The 18,427-nt window shown below is 41.9% G+C and overlaps 2 protein-coding genes and 1 long non-coding RNA gene across 3 annotated transcripts; all 3 read left to right on the top strand.

The window, feature by feature from the left end:
- Window position 1: 1 nt before the first annotated feature.
- LOC131232534 (uncharacterized) lies at window positions 2-2,005 on the top strand. Its single transcript, XR_009164879.1, has 3 exons — window positions 2-126; window positions 508-736; window positions 1,014-2,005. It is a non-coding gene; the product is annotated as an uncharacterized LOC131232534 (long non-coding RNA).
- Window positions 2,006-2,539: 534 nt separating this feature from the next.
- On the top strand, window positions 2,540-9,892 carry LOC131233305 (peptidyl-prolyl cis-trans isomerase FKBP20-2, chloroplastic). The gene is made up of 7 exons (XM_058229963.1): window positions 2,540-2,694; window positions 5,523-5,619; window positions 5,692-5,918; window positions 6,440-6,549; window positions 8,349-8,457; window positions 8,544-8,620; window positions 9,604-9,892. The coding sequence occupies exons 1-7, from the start codon at window positions 2,655-2,657 to the stop codon at window positions 9,721-9,723; spliced, it is 780 nt and encodes a 259-aa protein (XP_058085946.1). The 5' UTR covers window positions 2,540-2,654; the 3' UTR covers window positions 9,724-9,892.
- Window positions 9,893-15,296: 5,404 nt separating this feature from the next.
- LOC131234023 (uncharacterized) lies at window positions 15,297-17,504 on the top strand. The gene has a single exon (XM_058230980.1). The coding sequence runs from the start codon at window positions 15,508-15,510 to the stop codon at window positions 17,467-17,469; it is 1,962 nt and encodes a 653-aa protein (XP_058086963.1). The 5' UTR covers window positions 15,297-15,507; the 3' UTR covers window positions 17,470-17,504.
- The last annotated feature ends 923 nt before the right edge of the window (window positions 17,505-18,427 follow it).

Genomic DNA, 18,427 nt, shown 5'->3' with positions numbered 1-18,427 from the left:
CAAATTTTCGAAAGAATCTGCTTGCTATGTTCTGATGAAGTCCGATCTTTATAAGCACGACTGAGCCCCACTGTGTGATGATCAAGTCCAAGAATAGAATGGACCACTCTTGGGTGGGCTAAATATGTATGCTGGTTGGCAACATTTTCTTTTAAACTGGTAAAATATCTAATTTATTCTTTTTATATATTTTTTACGAGCGCCCTGTCACATGGGCCAAGGCCATCTATATGGTGATGGATTGGATGTCCCATGTTTGCCTGTGGCCGCATCCTAGATTGATCCATGTGGCTGCATGTGAGCTTACAAAAGATCTGAGTTTGATAAATGCAGAAAAACCGAACTTTTACATCTGTCGGCAATCCCTTAGTCCATGTTGGGGCAGTATCAGACTGGGCTACGGTTGCTTTGTAAAGGATGAAATTGGGTTGGGATTCACATGCGCCTGTTCCAAAACATTGGTGTAGGAATTATGATGGATCAAATTGTATCACTGTTTGCAGATAGATTTCCAACTTGATGCGAGAAAAAAGATCTGTACCGTTGAATTGTATGAATGGAGCATTGGCCGGTTGTTCTAAATCTAGGATGCAGAATTTAATAATGGTGCTTGACGCCAAATTGCCTAATTAGCATACAAAAATTCCGCTATGTTGTACCCCTTAAGATCAATGATGTAAACGAAATGATAACACAACCCATTGAGCATTTAAATTCAGCTATAATTTATAATCTGGTTGGAATATTTCCCTTCTTATTTATTTATTTATTTTATTTTATTTTTAAATTTAATAAATAAAACTAAGATCCATTAAGCATCAGGGGCCAACAACCCACCTAGGAGGTGGAGCAGAGTTATCGGCCACCGTTAGATGTATGTTTATACCATTGTGGAAAAATAAAAAGGTCGGCCTGGAAATTGCTCTAGAGTCCAGACCATAGACAATTCAAAAAAAAAAAAAAAAAAAAACCCACGCAATTAGTAAAATGTTGGCTTTCTACACCATGATCAGGTCATGCAATGGTGCTTGTACGTACACATGGACGAAAAATGGGTTACATACGCTTCTACACACTCGTGTGCATGTGTGTAGTATGAGAAGAAAATTAAAAAATAAAATCCCTAGAAAGTAGTCGTTCCTTTGAGTAGGTCGGAATTGATAGAAGCGGTACATGTCGCAGTGTGATGTGCAAATTGGGCCTCTTCATATGATGGGCCCAAGCATGATGTGCGCAGTGCTGTCAAAAAAGCATATTCTACAACGTTGGAGATCGGAAAATCGAGTTTCCTGCCAATATTTTAAATCGAGTGTCCCAGTGAATATGGGCTGTTGATCGCTTCTTTATTTTTGACTTTTCAGTTCTCTTGTGGCCCACCAGGCCAGATGATTGGGCCAGCGGTTTTTTTTTTTTCTCAACCTGCAGTGAAAAGGGCAAAATCATCAATAAATGCAGTAAATTTTTTTATTTTTTACGGCTAATTCTACATCTGAGTGTATATTACATATTTATACTCAGCACCTTCTTAGATAGAGGGTTCTGTGATCTTGGCAGAGATCTCTCCATAGGACTCATATGGTAGGGTGATGTATTAATCGGGTCCACTCTTGTACGGACACCCAAATGGATGGCTTATGTTTTAAAAATAAAATCCATAAAAAACATCCCACCCATTACTTTCTCCACCGTTTATCTCACTCCATATTTGACCATTAAACTGGTTTTATTTTCCACCGTCACCTTAATGGCCACCAATCAGATGGATTGGGTTGCCAGATAGTACCACCATATGCTATTGCAGAAGGTAAGATGTAACAATGGTCTGGCCCAGTGGAAGAGTGCTTTTGTGCCCATGTCAGATGTATGGGCTCCCGTCAAGGTATATGTCCATCAAAGGACCCACCGGTTCAACGGACATGATTCTCCACACGCGTTCCACGCCCGCACACATCTACACGAGAGTTCCAATTGGATGTATATGTCAATAAAGGAAACAGAAAGTAGAAATATGGAAATCGGATTGTGTACTGAGTTACTCAGTACGCTCTTATCGTACTGAGTAAACTCAGTTGGGCCCACCGCGAATGCATGTGGTTTATCCACGCCGTCCATTCGTTTTTCCAGATCATTTAATGGGTTCAAACCAAAATTGATGCATATACAAAGCTCAAGTGGGCCATACCACTGGAAAAAGTGGAACTATTGATTTTAACCGTTGAAACTTTTCTAAGGCCCCCAGTGATGTTTATTTGTCATCCAACCTGTTTATAAGATCAGAAGGTCATGGATGAAGGGAAAACACAAATATCAGCTTGATCTAAAACGTCTGTTGTCCCCAAGAATTTTTTCAATGGTAGATGTTCAATTCACACAGTTTCTGGTGGTGTGGTCCATTTAAGGTTTGGATATATTCCATTTTTGGGATAAAGCCGTAAAATTATGTGTTAAAAGAGATGGACGGAGTGGATATAATGCATGAATGACACAGGGGCCCACGGAGTTTACTCAGTACGCTTGCCGTACTGAGTTACTCAGAAATATGTCCACATAACCCTTCGCTGAAGATAAAACAGCTTCTCTTCTTCAGCATCATCTCACTCAAAATAAGAACTCTACCAGATGTTAGAAGAAGCTTGGAAAGCAATATAAAAGCCATGCAGATAATCTCGACCTCCTTCATACCTGCATTTCCGTGTAAATCCATCTCCCGTTTTCTAGATTTCCTACATCTCCTTTTCTTACTTCAATTTCCATTGCCGTTGTATATTGTTTATTCATTTATTTATTGGGTGATGATGGGTCTTCCCAATTTTTCAATTTCTTTTAACATTCTCGGTTGAAATCGAAATGGGTACTAAAAAAAAAATTTATGTTAATATTGAGAAAACATCAGTGTGGTGTTGATTACTTGTTTTGATCGTCCTGGTTTTCAGGCATGTTTGGTAATTACCCGCACTTCCCATCAGGATTCTCATATAGTTCTGTTGACGAAGCATGGGAACCATTGAATTTTCACAACTGCATAATTAGGGGTCGTTTGGTTGCCTGTAAGTTTTTAAGTTGTATAAGTGAACTTCACCAGAGAGTCACTTTCAGGGGAAAGTCAATTACATGTTGCCTGTTTGGATGTAAGCTGTAAGTCACTTAAAAGGGAGGGAGGGACAACCATTGCACCTGTGAGTCACTTACAGATAACTGAAAACACTGGTCTTTGGCATGTGTACAGAACTATATAAAGATGGTGGGTCGCGCAGTTTGGATGTTTTAATTTGAGTTACACATACACCATGTGTACATTTGCTGAGTGCACGGCATGGTCTTTGCCATGTGCACTTGATGCAGGACATGAAATTAAATATGACATGCAAGATTTCAAGCTTTAGATCATACCAATTTTAAACAATCACAAAATTCCACGTCCCATATACGATCAAACATTCAACAAGGGGAATCTACGGGGTTCCAAGCCTGCATACGGTTAGGGCCGGATCAAATAAAATTATAAACTAAACAATGCCCAATGGAGTGTAAGATTCATCCACTCTTGCAAAAGATTGCTCCCCAATTCAAGAGATTCACCATGTTTCAATTTGGGGAAAGTTTAGGGTTTGCAAAAGATGAAAAAACTTGAAATTTGAGATTATCTAGGGCTAGGGTTAGGGATTTAAGGCGAGAGAGAAGTGAAATAGGAGAGAGAGAATAACCTGAGATAGTCCACACATGTGGACAACAGCCTAACCCAGACGCATGTGCGTGGGCTCCTGTCCGCACGTGTGTGGGGCCCACGAAACTGGAAACGGCCAGCTAGGGGTTGGTCAGCCAGGGGAGGTCCACACTCATGCCAGGTTTCACGTCGATCCGCGGTCTGGTGTGCGCGTGGTGCTCCGCTGAAGTTTCGGGCCCCTGATGGGCCAGAATTTGAAAATCTGCTGTAGAGGAGAACTTGGGTGCAAAGAAAAGATAAATCTGAAGATAGGAAGGCTGTGGGAGATGATGGATGTGAGGTGTAGGAGGTGATGATGATTTGAGATAGTTGTGGCTTCGCACCACGATAGTTAGCCCTTCAAGGAAGGGAGGGTTTCACACCCAATTAGCTTCTTCAACTCCGAGGAATAGAGAAGAAACGCAAAATTTTATTCATAAACTTCAATGAAAAAAAAGCTACATAGGGTTGCTTATTTATAAGAAAAACCCTAAACCCCAAAAGTCACGTCATGTGCGCACACTATTACTTAGAGACGAAGTAACAAAAATAACAACTAATTAACGCAATCAAAACCGTTCATAATGTTTCTAATAGCAGTAATAATCAAGACTCAAAATTCTAGATCATCTAGAGTAGTGGGTCACGATCATGAGATCCAATGGTGGAATCCACATGATGATCGGGTCCACTCTAATGCTCTATCCTCCTAACTAAGAGGTCCTCCATAGATGTCGTCATCGATCCAGATCGATAATGGGGCCTTCCTCCTCCTTGAGTACGTGCGTAGGGTGGGGGGCGTGCGCGTGCGCATGATGTCCCCATCAACACTCATGTGATGGCAGGTTTTTGGACTAGAGAATAATCAAGCTTGTAAGTTGTAACCAAATCAGATATTGAAATCTGGAAATTTGATAATGCTTTTTAAACTTCTATACAATATTTTATGAAACTCAATAACGAATGCATGATAGTATGGGGAGAAGGGGCAAATCAACTACATTCTAACATCCCCAAAGCTTTTAATTGATATTTAGGATGCCCAATCATCAATTTGATATGTCCATTCTTTCATGCAATTAGGGACAAGCCATGGTCTGAAAACCATGCCAATCGGCTGATCCTAAGCATCCTATCAATTGCATGGAAAATGGACAATCAAGATTGAGTGGAGCAACAAAATGAGTCCAATCATCATCTTGAACCATCTATTCAATAGATCCCACTTTCTATTGCTTATGATTCCCAAGCAGCAATTTGGTTTGATGATTCCAATCATGTGATCTATGGCTTGTAAAAAATAGACAGTTGGAACAAATTGGCCTCATTCATAGGGTTAGGATCATCAAATCATTGTGATTCTTGCACAGTGCTTGCTCCCAATGGTACTATTGAATGAACCATCCCAGTTGATATTGGGCATCCCACGTGTCATTAAAAAGCTTTGGGGACGTTGCTAACAGCCCCATGAAGGCGGAAACACGAGAAAAACCGTGTGTACATGCGCGTGTCTGGCAAATGTTAATTTGACTATCATGAAACTGTCTGCCTTTCCATTTTTTTAGTACTTTGTAAAATTTCATGCTTGCTTTTCTGTTAGTTTCAGTTGCAATTGAAGTCTGGTTGCAAATCAATTTCCTTCTGATTGGAAATTGAATCATAAGATTTTAGTAGCACTTGTTTGGATGACTCAAACAATTGTTGTGGATGGAAGTTGAGCAGACTACCTGTTACATACACAAAGGTTATTTGGCTTGATATATTTCCATTACAAAGCTTACATTCAACACATCTGTTGAGCACCCTTTTCCGTTTACAGGCAAAACTCTATCCTTCCATATTACACTTGGGACTCTATGTTTTCAAAAGAAGCAAGTTCCTGTTGGCTGCTCAAGTCGCATTTTCAAAGATGAAAAGTAAGGTGTCCTCCATTGCTAAGATATAGATGGATTTTGCGTAGATTATAACTTTGTTACGATCGGTTTCAGCAAGTACGAAGAATGGAACAGATATGTACAGCATTCAGAAGGAAATAGAGGACGCAGGTGTTTTTTTTTGTTCTCGCTGGCCTCATCAGTCTCATTCACAACATTCTCTGCCTCTGGAAAGGTGAAGGGTAAGAACCCGTATGATGAAAAACGCTTGCTTGAACAAAATAAGCGGATACAAGAAGCAAATAATGCACCTGAAGACTTCCCAAAGTTCATTAGAGAAGGTAAATCATGTTATTGTTTCTGTTGTTGTTATTGTATGTTTTGCAGACATAGTAATGAGCAGTGGCCCTTGAATGACTTCTCACTTGTCTCAACTTTTCATTCTCAATTTTTTTATTTTTTTTTTCCTGCAATCTTGTTTATTTTACTACCCAAAACTACATGCTTTCTCAACTTGTCTGAATCGACTTACTTTTGGACCAATATTTAAATGATGTTCCATTCAAGGTTTAAAGCATTATATGAAACTGGTGTATATTGCCCGATATGTACCAGCATCACCCATGAATGGTACAGCTGTATCGGCCCGAAACAGCCCGATACAGTGGCAATATGGGGTTGTACACCGATTAAAAACTTTGGTTTCATTCCCTGCTGCTATTTTTTTTTTTTTTTTTTTAATTGTGATTATTTTGAACTTCAGTTGATCATTTTGAATGCAGAACCTTAATGCATAATTCATCTTATTAATGGTAGTCAATAGAATTATCTTATTAATGATAGTCAATGGAATATAAATCAGGTTTTCAGGTCAAGGTTGTGGCATCTGACAAGTATGTAAAGTGCGACTCAGGACTTATTTACCTGGATATACAAGTTGGTCAAGGTGATTGCCCAAAGGCTGGTCAGCAGGTTTTTTCTTGCATTGTCTTTAAAAACCACCTTTTCTTTTACTGACAATTATGGGACTTTCACTGTCTTCCTGGTAGAAACAGATTTCCTCTCTACTGATAATTAGCGTGAAGATGTAATACTTAGGTTTTGCACGATGATAGAAGTTCCTGTTAGATTATCTGGATGCGGAAATACCTGAGGTCGAACTGTGCATAGGACATGGAGATCGAGGGTTCAGATGGCTTACCTAACTGAGACGCCATAGATAGATAATAAGAACACCAGAGAAAATAGAGCTAGGATCTTCCTCTCCGTCACACCCTTTCTGCAAAACAGTAGATGGGACTCGAATTTCTGCCGTGGTGTAGGATCGGGGACCCAGGTCTGTTATATAGTAGTTGTGGTGAAGAGAGTTTGAAACCCATCACAACTCTCGTCACCCGGCTCCACACTTTCACAATCCTAGTACTACTCAAACAGCTGTCTGCGTAACATAGCTATAGCATTCCAGCCCTAATATGCACACCTGCGCAGATAGACTGCGCAGCAGATCACAATGAAGTGGGGTCCACTGGATTACCCAATCACATAGTCCAACTGATGGGACAATCCAGACCATTGATCAATAAGGCCCACCTTATAGAGTTCTTACAGTTCCATTTCATTGAAACTGACGGAAAGCAACCCAACTGCAGTAGTGGACTGTTAGATATGCAGTGAGGATAGAACATCATGTCACAAAGGGAATAAGCACATACCGGCATTTTCAGCATCTCATACATAATATAACATTATTAAACTAAATGGGAGTTGATCTTTCCTTTATCAAGTGCGTCAGAGTGGTTTTGTTTTCATGAATCAAAACCATTTCAAATGTTTCTAGGTGCTATACATATAATAGAAAGTTCCTCTCTTATGGTTTCTGACCCTCTGGTTTGGATTATTCAAGGATACAGGAATCTGCACCAAATGCCACAAAATAACCTTGTCTTAGGAGTTAATTTTGCCCATGTGTGGGGCCCAACACTATGTATAACTGGTATCCAACCCGTCCAGCAGGATCCCTCCACTATAAATATTGGACCCCCACAAATCATGCTAATTCAATCATCGGTTAGCCACACCCAACCAAAAAAAAAAAAAATCCAAATTTACGTGGTAGGCCACTTGATTGTTGGAGCAGCTCTATTTTTGTGGCTTACCGTCTTCATAATGGCCTGACCTGTCTCCCGCTTGTTGGATGAGCTGGTGGAGACAGTAGTGTGAGTGAGTGATCCAGGGTTCAATCCCTGGTGTTACATTTTGAAAAAAAAAAAAGAATGGCCTGACCACACTCAATGGGTTGGATGACATGCACACACTACGATAGGCCCATGTGTCTACAACTAGTTACCTATGAAATAGGGGTAAAACAGTCACTTTCTCAAAGATATCAGTGCTAGTAGACCATGAGGGGGAATATGCAACGGATCTATAAACCAAAGAGAGATTCTTGCAATAATCTAAACCAGGGAGGAATTGTTTACAATTGTCAGAAACCAGAGGGGAGGTTTACAATTATCCCTTTTTTCAGTTGGGCGAGTGCTTCTTCGACCTTGATGTTATAAACGTTAGGTGTAACATTCCTATTCAAATATGACATTAGGGTTGGATGTTTAATGGCCTATGCAGTATCTGTTTTCGTTTGCTGTTCCATATGGTCAAAGAGATTCATGTTTTTTTTTTTTTTTAAATAAATTATAATTTTAAATATATTCCTGGAATTTATCTGATTGTATCAAATACAACTCCTGAATCCAGATGCTTTTGGATGGTAGGTGACATTTCATTATATCGGTTACAATGAATCAGGCCGTCGTATTGATAGCACATACCTACAAGGCCGTCCAGCCAAGATCCGGGTAGGAATGAAAGCGTTGGTTCCAGGTGATAATGTAGTTCCAATATCTCACCATCTTTTGTTCTTTCCACATTATCAATCAGTACCTAAGCAATATATTACATGAATGCAGGATTTGAGGAAGGAATACAAGACATGAGGCCTGGGGGAAAACGAAGAATAATCATTCCTCCAGAACTTGGACCCCCAGTAAGACATGTTTATCTTCTGATGATGCTTCGCATGCTGTCTTTTTCTTTTGCTTTTAAAAAATGATGCATTTGGATGTACTCAAAATCACAAGCAGATAAGAGATTTTGTCAGGAATGATGGCTATCCGTCCCTTTTTTCCATTTGGGTGGCGTGGAAAACTGGAACTGCTGTACACAGGATGCGATTCCCTGGTCTTTTCCGCTCCAAGTCAATATCCAGAACGTTTCTGGTCCTACATGCACTGTTGCAGATGTTGATTTGGGTGGAAAACCATCCCACCTTCCTGACCTCTTGTAGGACATCCATGTGCACCCTAAGCTAAATTCCAAACTTGGATGATGGAATTATTATTTTATCCAAAAGTCAAATTGATAAAATCTCACCACTTCAATGGACAGTTTGCCTGTGTTTTTCATGCATCAACTAGGGGCTTGTTTGAATGCCACGTCGTTTTCATTTTCATTTGAATCTGCAGCTCTTATGCCATTTCTGGGGAAAACAGCGGGTAGCCCATGTTTTATTTCAATGCAGTTTGCAGCATAAAGTAATGTCAGCTGTCTTCACATGTGCCAAATAGGCACTGGTTTGGAAGATCTAAACCATTCCAGTGATGCAAACTTGGTTAAAACATCTATGCCCTTCAAAATGAACCTGATTCCATATTCAGGTGGGCCACGATGAGTAATAATTCTGACTGTCCAATTTGCAACTGACAGGCTTTAATAGTTAAAAAGAGTCACCCCGCTTGCTGAAAAGTGAGTTTAATGCAAGTTCCAGCGGCACTCGAACAGGCCTAAGACAGTTTTGTCACTTGATAGATGGCATGCTGGTAAATGCAGTTGCCATCTCATTCTAGTAGGGTAAAAGAAAAAAAAAAAAAAAAAAAAAAAAACAGTTGCAATCTGCTACTGTGGGACCAATGATCTGATGTAATTATTGACAAGTAAACATTGACAATGAAGAATTCTGCTATTTTACAGGTTGGACCCTCCACATTTTTCAGTTCAAAACAATTTGAGGTATTCGATGTTGAACTGCTTGACGTGAAGGACTGTCAACGCAGGACCATAGCATTTTATTCTGATGTTGTATGCGAATGATCTGGATAATTTCCTTTGCGCTGGTATTCGAGTTTTCTGCCCATTTGATTAGAGTCTGAATGCTGTCTTTGAGCACATTATTTTTGTAAAATTTTAAATTTCTAGTCCAACAACAGGGAAGCAAATTTGATTTTTCAAATCAAAGGAAGCTGTATTCTGGTTAGAGGAATTCAGGTGCTGAATGCTGACAGTCTGCAAAAGCTACTGTGGCTACTTTATTATACCCTGCAATCAATTGAGGCTACTGTAAACATATTGGCAATTTTGCATTATATCTAATTTATGGTGCTGATCTTTTGGAGAAACCATGGTATTAAAAAATGGTTATGTTACAGCCATATCGGCCGTTAGACGGAAGAAATAGTCACTTCTTCATGCAAAATAATGGTGAATCAGTCTCCTATGAAAAAACAAGTTGTATCGGCCGATACGCCCTGTATCAGCACCACTAGGGACTGACATGGTTATTACAGGCTATATGACCAGACTACAAAGGGTTCATTTCAAAAAATAAAAAATAAAAAATAAATTATAGATTTTGTTGTCTTTGTTAGGATTTCAAAAGACCACGGAAAAAAAAGGTTCTTAAAATCCTTGATTTCATATTTTTTCCCTGAGAATGTCTGCTTAGATATTGTCAAGTTTTTAGAATGGAAAAATATAATTCAAAGAACGAAATCACCATAGAGTAGTGCTGCTGAGAAGCTATCAATGCAGATCCTCCAATACAGGAGGTCTCTGGCCCTGGAGTAGGGCCAGGGCACAATGCATAAAGCCATCCAAGGCAGACCCCATCCATGAAGCACATCATGGGTGGAGCTCTCTCTCTCTCTCTCTCTCTCTCTCTCTCTGAGCAGGCGACTCCCGGGAGGCGGGGACATACAAGGCTCTTTCATTGTTGCCCACTCTTATGAAATATGATTTATTTATAGGGAGTTAGAATTTTAAAAATACACTAGTTATAGTATTGCACAACTGTCTTTTATATACTTTATTATATTAAAAGTCTGCAATTCTGCGTCAATCATGTACACAATATTTGATCAAATTCCTCTAATGACATGGCTATCCACTGTTAATCCAGTACCCATGTCAATCTAGTGATGAACTCCAAATCTAAAATGGATCATTTACCTTTTAATGGTTTAAATAAAAATACTCATTCCTCTACTTTTGTTGTATTTATTTGTAATGGCCCAAACACCACCATTACATACATTTCACACACACGTACATATAATTCTTATATTGTTTAGAATTTGAGATTTTTCTTTATAAAAAAAAAAAAAAAAACTGACATTATCTGCTTATCACTTCGGAGAAACCGACTGTTTGGATTGAAGGCACAAGTGCCCAAAAAATAATCATCCATCGATGGGGTAGTGACCCCTTCAGTACTCACCATGTGGTATGTGTTTTATCCACCGTCCATCCATTTTGCCAGCTCATTCTAGGCATGACCCCAAAAATGAGGCCGATCATAATCTCAGGTGGACCAAATCACAGGAAACAATGGTCATTAAACATCCCGCTGTAAAAACTTTCTAAGCCCCACTGTGACGCTTATTGATTAGGTCACACAGACTCGTTGATATCTGCTTGATCCAAAACTTTTGTGGCCTAGGAAGTTTTTAACAGTGAGCATTCAATTACCATTGTAGAATATGGTGTGGTCCACCTGAGATGTTGATCTGCCTTGTATTTGGGCTCATGTCCTAGAATAAGCTTCTTCTTTTTTTTTTTTAGGATGGATGGCGTGGATACATCATGGTGGGGCCCACAACTTTTTCAGTACCGACCAGTAACGAGGTAGGTACTGGAGGGGTCACTACCGAGTCCGTATAGTCGATGTGAACCAACCTGCTGCTGAACGGGCGCGCCTTCGGTGGATCCGACTATTGGGTACACCTTGATGTATGTTCCGTACATCCATGCCTTCCATCCGTTTTGTGCGTAATGCAGAAAATGAATCAGATCTAAATCTGACGCGGACCATGGAGTTGTAATCGAGGGACTACATTCACAAGGGATGTCGTTCACTTGTACATATGTAACCAGACTGTCACGTGCAAACGGTGGTATGTATGTATGGACAGCATGGATAAACACATGTATCAATGTGAGGCGTACGTGTAATGGATCTCAAAATCTACAAAAATCTCGTATGGGACCGAATGCAATTTCATCCCGGCTAATCCTAACCTTTCTCATCCTCCCCCAAATGCAGAATGTAATTTCCATGAAACCAAATGCAATTCTATCCCACCTAATTCCATCTAATACCCTGAGCAAAACCTCCACTTAAAGTTAAAAGTGAACTCATTAAACCATATTTTAAAATTTTAAAAATACTTAAATTTATAATAATATTTTAACATACTTTTTTCGGTGAGATACTCCTGAATTTTTATTTTTATTTTAAAAGGTCAAGTATTTGAATATTTTAGGTGGACGTGGATTTTGTGGGCGGTCCCACCATGATGTATCTGTTTATCCAAGCCGTCCATTTCTTTTCACAGATCATTCTACGTCATGAACAAAAATATAGGCAGATACAATGCTAAAGTGGACAACATCAAAGACTACTCTTGCATTTAACGGAATTTTTCTTTAATGCTTTATGCATTTAATGCAACCAAGCTTATTATTTGGTGTGGTCCACTTGAGCCATTGATCTGTCTTTTTTTTTTTTTTTTTTTTTCCGTGCCTGAGAATAATACGTGAAAAGGGATGGACGACTTGCATAAACAGATACATCATGGTGGGCTCGCCCAGAGAACTGCTCGTTCGGGAGTAGGACGCAATCCGCATTGATACATCATGGTGGGCCCACCCACAGAACTGCCCATTGGGGGTAGGACACAATCCTCATTGATTTTAGGTATTAGGTGGATGAAGCTGATATCAGTGTTTAACCTCCATCTATGTGACCTTATCAATAGGCTGGATGGTCAATAAACATAAGGAGATGTTTGGAGCATGGGATTAGATGAGTTTAAGGGCCTGTTTGGCTAGTTGCATTAGGTGGTATTAGATGGGATGATATTCATAATCTCATTTAATACATCTCGTTGACATGTTTAGAATGGAGGATTAAAATCATTTTGAGTTTGGTGCCCAAACACATGGTTATGGGTGGGATTTTGCCATCCCTCGTTGATTCTCCAAATCCCACCTCCACGAGTTGTAAGGGAAGTGTGGGGCCTCCACTTGTGGGTCCCAACTTGATGTGTATGTTTCATCCAAGCTGTCCATCCAATTTTTCATTCTGTTTTATCCTTAAAACCTAAAAATGAAGTCTATCCTCATCTTAGGTGGGCCACAGAGACCGGAAAACTCCTACCTCACACTCACACACATAGAATTTTATAGTGGGTTTCTACTTGTGGGACCCATAATGAGGTAGCTGTTAGATCCACACCATCCACCTCTTTAATTAGGTTATTTTGATCACTGGAACCAAAAATCAAGTTGATCCAACTATCAGTGGACCACACTATAGGTGACGGTGGGTTGGTAAGACCCACTCATGTCATTGCTCGCCGAGGTGGGGTGGGTTGGGGTGTCCCACTCGTGACCCCGCCTTGATGTATATGATATATCCACATTGTACACCGGTTTCTGTATATCATTTTAGGCCATGGGCTAAAAAATGAGGCAGATTCGAGTTTCAAGTGGCCACACAGAGGGAAAAGAACTCCTACTGTTGAAACCTTTCAAAGCTCTCTGTGGGGACCCTGATCATCCAAACCAGTCAAAGTTAGTATCCATAAGACTCACTCGAGCTGACCTACTTAGTAAGCGGGTTGGATTGTCCAAATGGAGCCCACCTCGATGGTGATATATATATATATATATATAAATGATTTATACATTTGCAATCCTATGATTTTTCTTTCTCAAATAGGATTTGGCTCCAGTCTTACTGGATAGAAGTTACTCCCATATCTTCCAAACATGCCATTAAAAAGCATGGGATACACCCAATCCAAAGACAATACCTTACACATGCATTTAATGCTACTTTTTCAATTCCATCTAGCTTAATCTTACCTAATGCAGGTGGCCAAACGGGCCTTAAATGGGATGAAATTACCAAATGTAATGATTACACTGTGTCAGGAATTGTGGTCTAATCCATGGCTTGGAGGCCATCCCACTTCATGTTTAGGAAATGAATTGACTACTCATCTTGCCACTACCGAGTCAATGCTTTGTGGGCCCTACCATAATGTATGTGTTTCATCCATGTTGTCCACCCATTTTTCCATGTCATTTTATGGTATGAGCCCAAAAATGAGTTTGATCCAAATCTCAAGAGGACTGCACAATCGTCCTTAGAAGGTTTTTAATAGTGTAATTTAATCACCGCTGTTTTCCCATGGCATGGTCTACCTGAGATTTATATTACCTATTTTTGGAATCTAAGTCCTAAAATTATATATCAAAATAAATAGACGGCATGGATAAGACATATACATCATGGTAGAGTCCACGTAATAACTAATTGCACAAAACCCAAAGTTGGATTGCAGAGATATTACCCCAGCACTGATTTCATGACGGGGCTTCACAGCCCATCCCTTATCTGAGTCGCAAACAGACATCGCAGTGATGCGTGGGATCTTAAAACCCACTCTCATTATTATATCATACCCACTCCCACCGTATCCCATTTGAACCCATGCGGAAAACGCCCCCGAAAGGGCCGTTCAATGACCACTATTTTCAGTTATGTGGTTCACCTAAAATTTTTACTTGCTTCATTTCTTTATTGTATCCTTAAAATAATCTGAAAAAACATATGGGCGGTGTGGATATCCAATAAATACATCGTAGTGGGCCCTATGGTCAGGTCCCACCCATTCGCTGGTTTCGGCTGTGTCGCAGCCAAGCCGTGCTTTTTCTTATAACGGATAACGACGCCTGGCTTTTTCATACAACGGATAAGGATGCCACGTGTCGTGTTGGCGAAGAAATACTCTACCGGAAGCGGATTACCAAATTATAGGCCTCAGCCCAAACATCCATATACGATATTTAAATAGACCACACCACGTTAAACAGTTAAATTTATCTGTTGAAAAATTCTCATGGGGCATAAAAGTTTTGTATCAAGCTTATATTTGTGTTTTCCCTTCATTCATAATGATCCAATGAACAGGTTAAAGGTCTTATAAATGTTTTAACGGTTGAAATCATTATCCTAACCATTTCGAGTAATATAATCTACATATCTTTGGATATGCTTCAATTTTGAGCTCAACCCCTTAAATTAGATGTAAAATGGGATGGATGGCGTGAATAGACCACGTACATTCAAGGTGGGCCCAAACCGATTTCCGCTCTAGCAACATAGCGCAAGATCGCTTCGTGGCATTTTACACGGATTTCATATCTAACCGACTAACCACTGGTCCCATGAGCTTGTAAATCCAAGCAATTGATCTAGTGATTCTTCTGGAACATGCCCGAAAAAATCTCTCAGTTTAGAAAATCAATGAACGAAGATCAGGACATTTGGCAGTTGAAATTGGACAGTGGTTGTAACAACTCTTCTCAACCGTCCGTGTTTTCAATATCGGCAACGAGAATTATGAAGCATTAATCCATCCACGATAGCAGGCAGCATATCAATGGCTCAAATTAAGAACAGTGGACCCCACTCATCAGACACAGAACCCACGTACACTGCAAAATACGTGCACGTTTCCTATAAATACGTCCACTCTCCTTCTGCACGCTTCCAGACACCAAACACCTCCACACTCCGAACCGACGAAGATGCCTCCCAAGGGAACAATCGTCTTCACGACCGTCGGCGTCGTGCACTATGGCTTCGACGTATTCTCCGTCACTCTCCCGTCAAAACTCGACGCCCTAACGGAGCTCACGGAACGCCGTTTAACAGACGGTATATCCGTCAACTATAACGGCCAATTCGTCGACGAAAACGAAACCCTCGTCTACGTATCGGAACGTACCGGCTCCGCTCGTCTCTACCTCAACCGCACGAAAACTCCGACACCTGAGCACCTCCCCTCGATTCCCGAAAGCCTCTTCCACGATCGCCCGACCGTCCGTAACGGACTTCTCTACTTCGTATCGGCCCACGAACCAGCCGATAAACCGCTCAAAAGCTCCTTGGCCGTGTACTCGACCCGGCTCGACCAAACGAAGACTGTTGTCCGTCTCACGCCGCACGGAGCCGTCGATTACAGCCCGGCCATTTCGCGGACCGGAAAATACGTCGCCGTTGCTTCGTACGGTTCCCGGCCATGGGCTGGCGACTTCAACGAGCTCCAGACAGATATCGTCGTCTTTCCAGAATCCGATCCGGCGAATCGGACGGTCATTTGCAACCGCGGCGGATGGCCGGCGTGGTCCGGCGACTCCTCCATCTTCTTCCACCGGAAAGCGGTCGACGGGTGGTGGAGCATTTTCCGGGCAGATCTGCCGGAAAACCTGAAGAATTTTAAAGGGTCTGGCGAAGCTCGTCGGATTACTCCGCCGGGGCTCCACGCCTTTACCCCGGCGGCGGCTCACGACGGAAAACGGATCGCGGTCGCAACTCGGCGGCCGGGAAAGGAATTCCGGCACGTCGAAATCTTCGATCTCGAATCAGAGAGGTTTTACAAGGTGACGGAATCTATAAACCCTAATTTCCACCATTACAATCCCTTCTTCTCTCCAGAATCGGGAATCTTGGGTTACCACCGATTCCGAGGCGAGTCGGAATCGGGCGAGTCGACGGTTCCGCATCTCGACCCCGTGGCGTCTCCGGTAAAAGAGCTGAGGATGGTCCGTCTCAACGGATGGTTCCCTTCGTTCTCTCCAAACGGCGATCTGATCGCATTCAACCACGACTTCGACTCGAAGTCGGGGGTGCGGGTCGTGAGATCGGACGGTTCGAAGCGATGGACGGTTCTGAAAGACCGGACGGCGTTTCACACGGCGTGGAGCCCGACGGAGAAGGGGGTCATATACACGTCCGTGGGGCCCGTCTTCCAGACCGTGAAATCGACGGTCCAGATCGCGCGCATCTCTTTCGATCCGACGGATCTGGACGATCGGGAGGAGATCAGAGCCGATGTGAAGATTCTAACAAGGGAAGATACAGGCAACAACGCATTCCCGTCCTGCTCACCGGACGGGAAGTTTCTGGTCTTCCGGTCGGGACGGTCCGGTCACAAGAACCTCTACGTGGTTGACGCCATTAACGGAGAGTTTAACGGCGGGATCCGTCAGCTGACGGACGGGCCGTGGATCGACACGATGCCGAGCTGGTCTCCAGACGGTGAATTCATAGCCTTCTCGTCCAATCGTCATAACCCGGATAACGTCGAGGCCTTCAGCATCTATCTCATCCGTCCGGACGGGACGGGGCTGCGCCGCGTCTACGTGGCTGGGCCTGAGGGATCTGATGACGTGGATAGGGAGAGGATCAACCACGTGTGCTTCAGCCCTGACTCCACGTGGCTGGTCTTCACCGCAAATTTGGGTGGGGTGTCAGGAGAGCCGGTTTCGATGCCTAATCAATTCCAGCCATATGGAGAGATTTTCGTTGCCAGGTTGGACGGTAGCGAGCTGAAGAGGCTGACGTGGAATGCTTACGAGGATGGAACGCCAGCGTGGCACCCGGGCAGCGTGGAGCTTGACATCGGGTCGTTGGGGCTGGGGACTCGAGTCGGAGACAAGCTTAGAGGCGAATTTCAAGAGCCATTGTGGATATCTTGTGACATATGAAATGAAAATCCTACTCTTTAAGGCGTGCTTTTTATCATGCATGAGAAAAACTTTGATGCTCTGGCCGAGTGTGATGGATGATACACAGGCGCTTAGAAATAAATGGAAGTTGAATACGTGGCACATAATTAATTCAAAATTAAACTGCGCAATTTGTAATTCCCAATTTAGATGCATAATGAAAAAGTAAAAAGAAAAAAGGAAATATGGTTATTTGATTATCTGGCAAGGATGGTTAGACATTAATTGGGGAGTTAAAATAGGAAAATATCCCATGGTCTTATTACGGCAGAAGTGTTAAAGGAATCAGAGTTTAGGAGAGCTCAACCAATTGAATTTTGGGGTTGTAAGCATGATAGTGGGCTCCCCAAGTCAGTAGGGCTGTCAACGGGCTTGCTCACATGGTACCCATACACCATTTACCAGGATCGGGTCTTGCTGAGTCCTGTCATTTTTTTGTCTCGTTTTCTGAGCACTCGGACGCCGGGTCCTTTTTTAGTCTTGTTTTTAAAGACTCAGGCATGGATCTGATGGGCTTTGGGTACCATCTGTACCCATCAGGTCTTGGATATAGGTTTTGAATTGAATAGTTTAAAAATAAGAGCATTTATGTGGTTAGGTCTAGCTGATGGATGGATTAGATCTCACACGCATGCATCATCACTTCAATACATGCATGGTGTGTCAATGGGCTCTCTTACTTGAGTGTAGCTCAGAAAACCTATTTTGTTGTTTGAATGTGCATCTTATAGACACATTTCACTTTATATGTGTGTGCATGTGTGTGGGGGCGCCAGCAAGCAGTCTTTTTGTTTGGACCAGACTGGGAGCCAACTGGACCCAAGTTTAATCAGGTCCAAGTTGACGGGCCCAACCCAGACTCAATATTCAAACCGGTCCAGAATGTGAGAACCAAATCCAACCCAATTTCTTCAGTGTCCAAACAAGGGGACCCAAA

The sequence above is a fragment of the Magnolia sinica genome, chromosome 18, assembly GCF_029962835.1.
Source record: "Magnolia sinica isolate HGM2019 chromosome 18, MsV1, whole genome shotgun sequence".
NCBI classification, from domain to species: Eukaryota; Viridiplantae; Streptophyta; class Magnoliopsida; order Magnoliales; family Magnoliaceae; genus Magnolia; species Magnolia sinica.
Note: the sequence above shows the minus strand (reverse complement) of the source record. Positions and strands in the feature narration are given on the sequence as shown.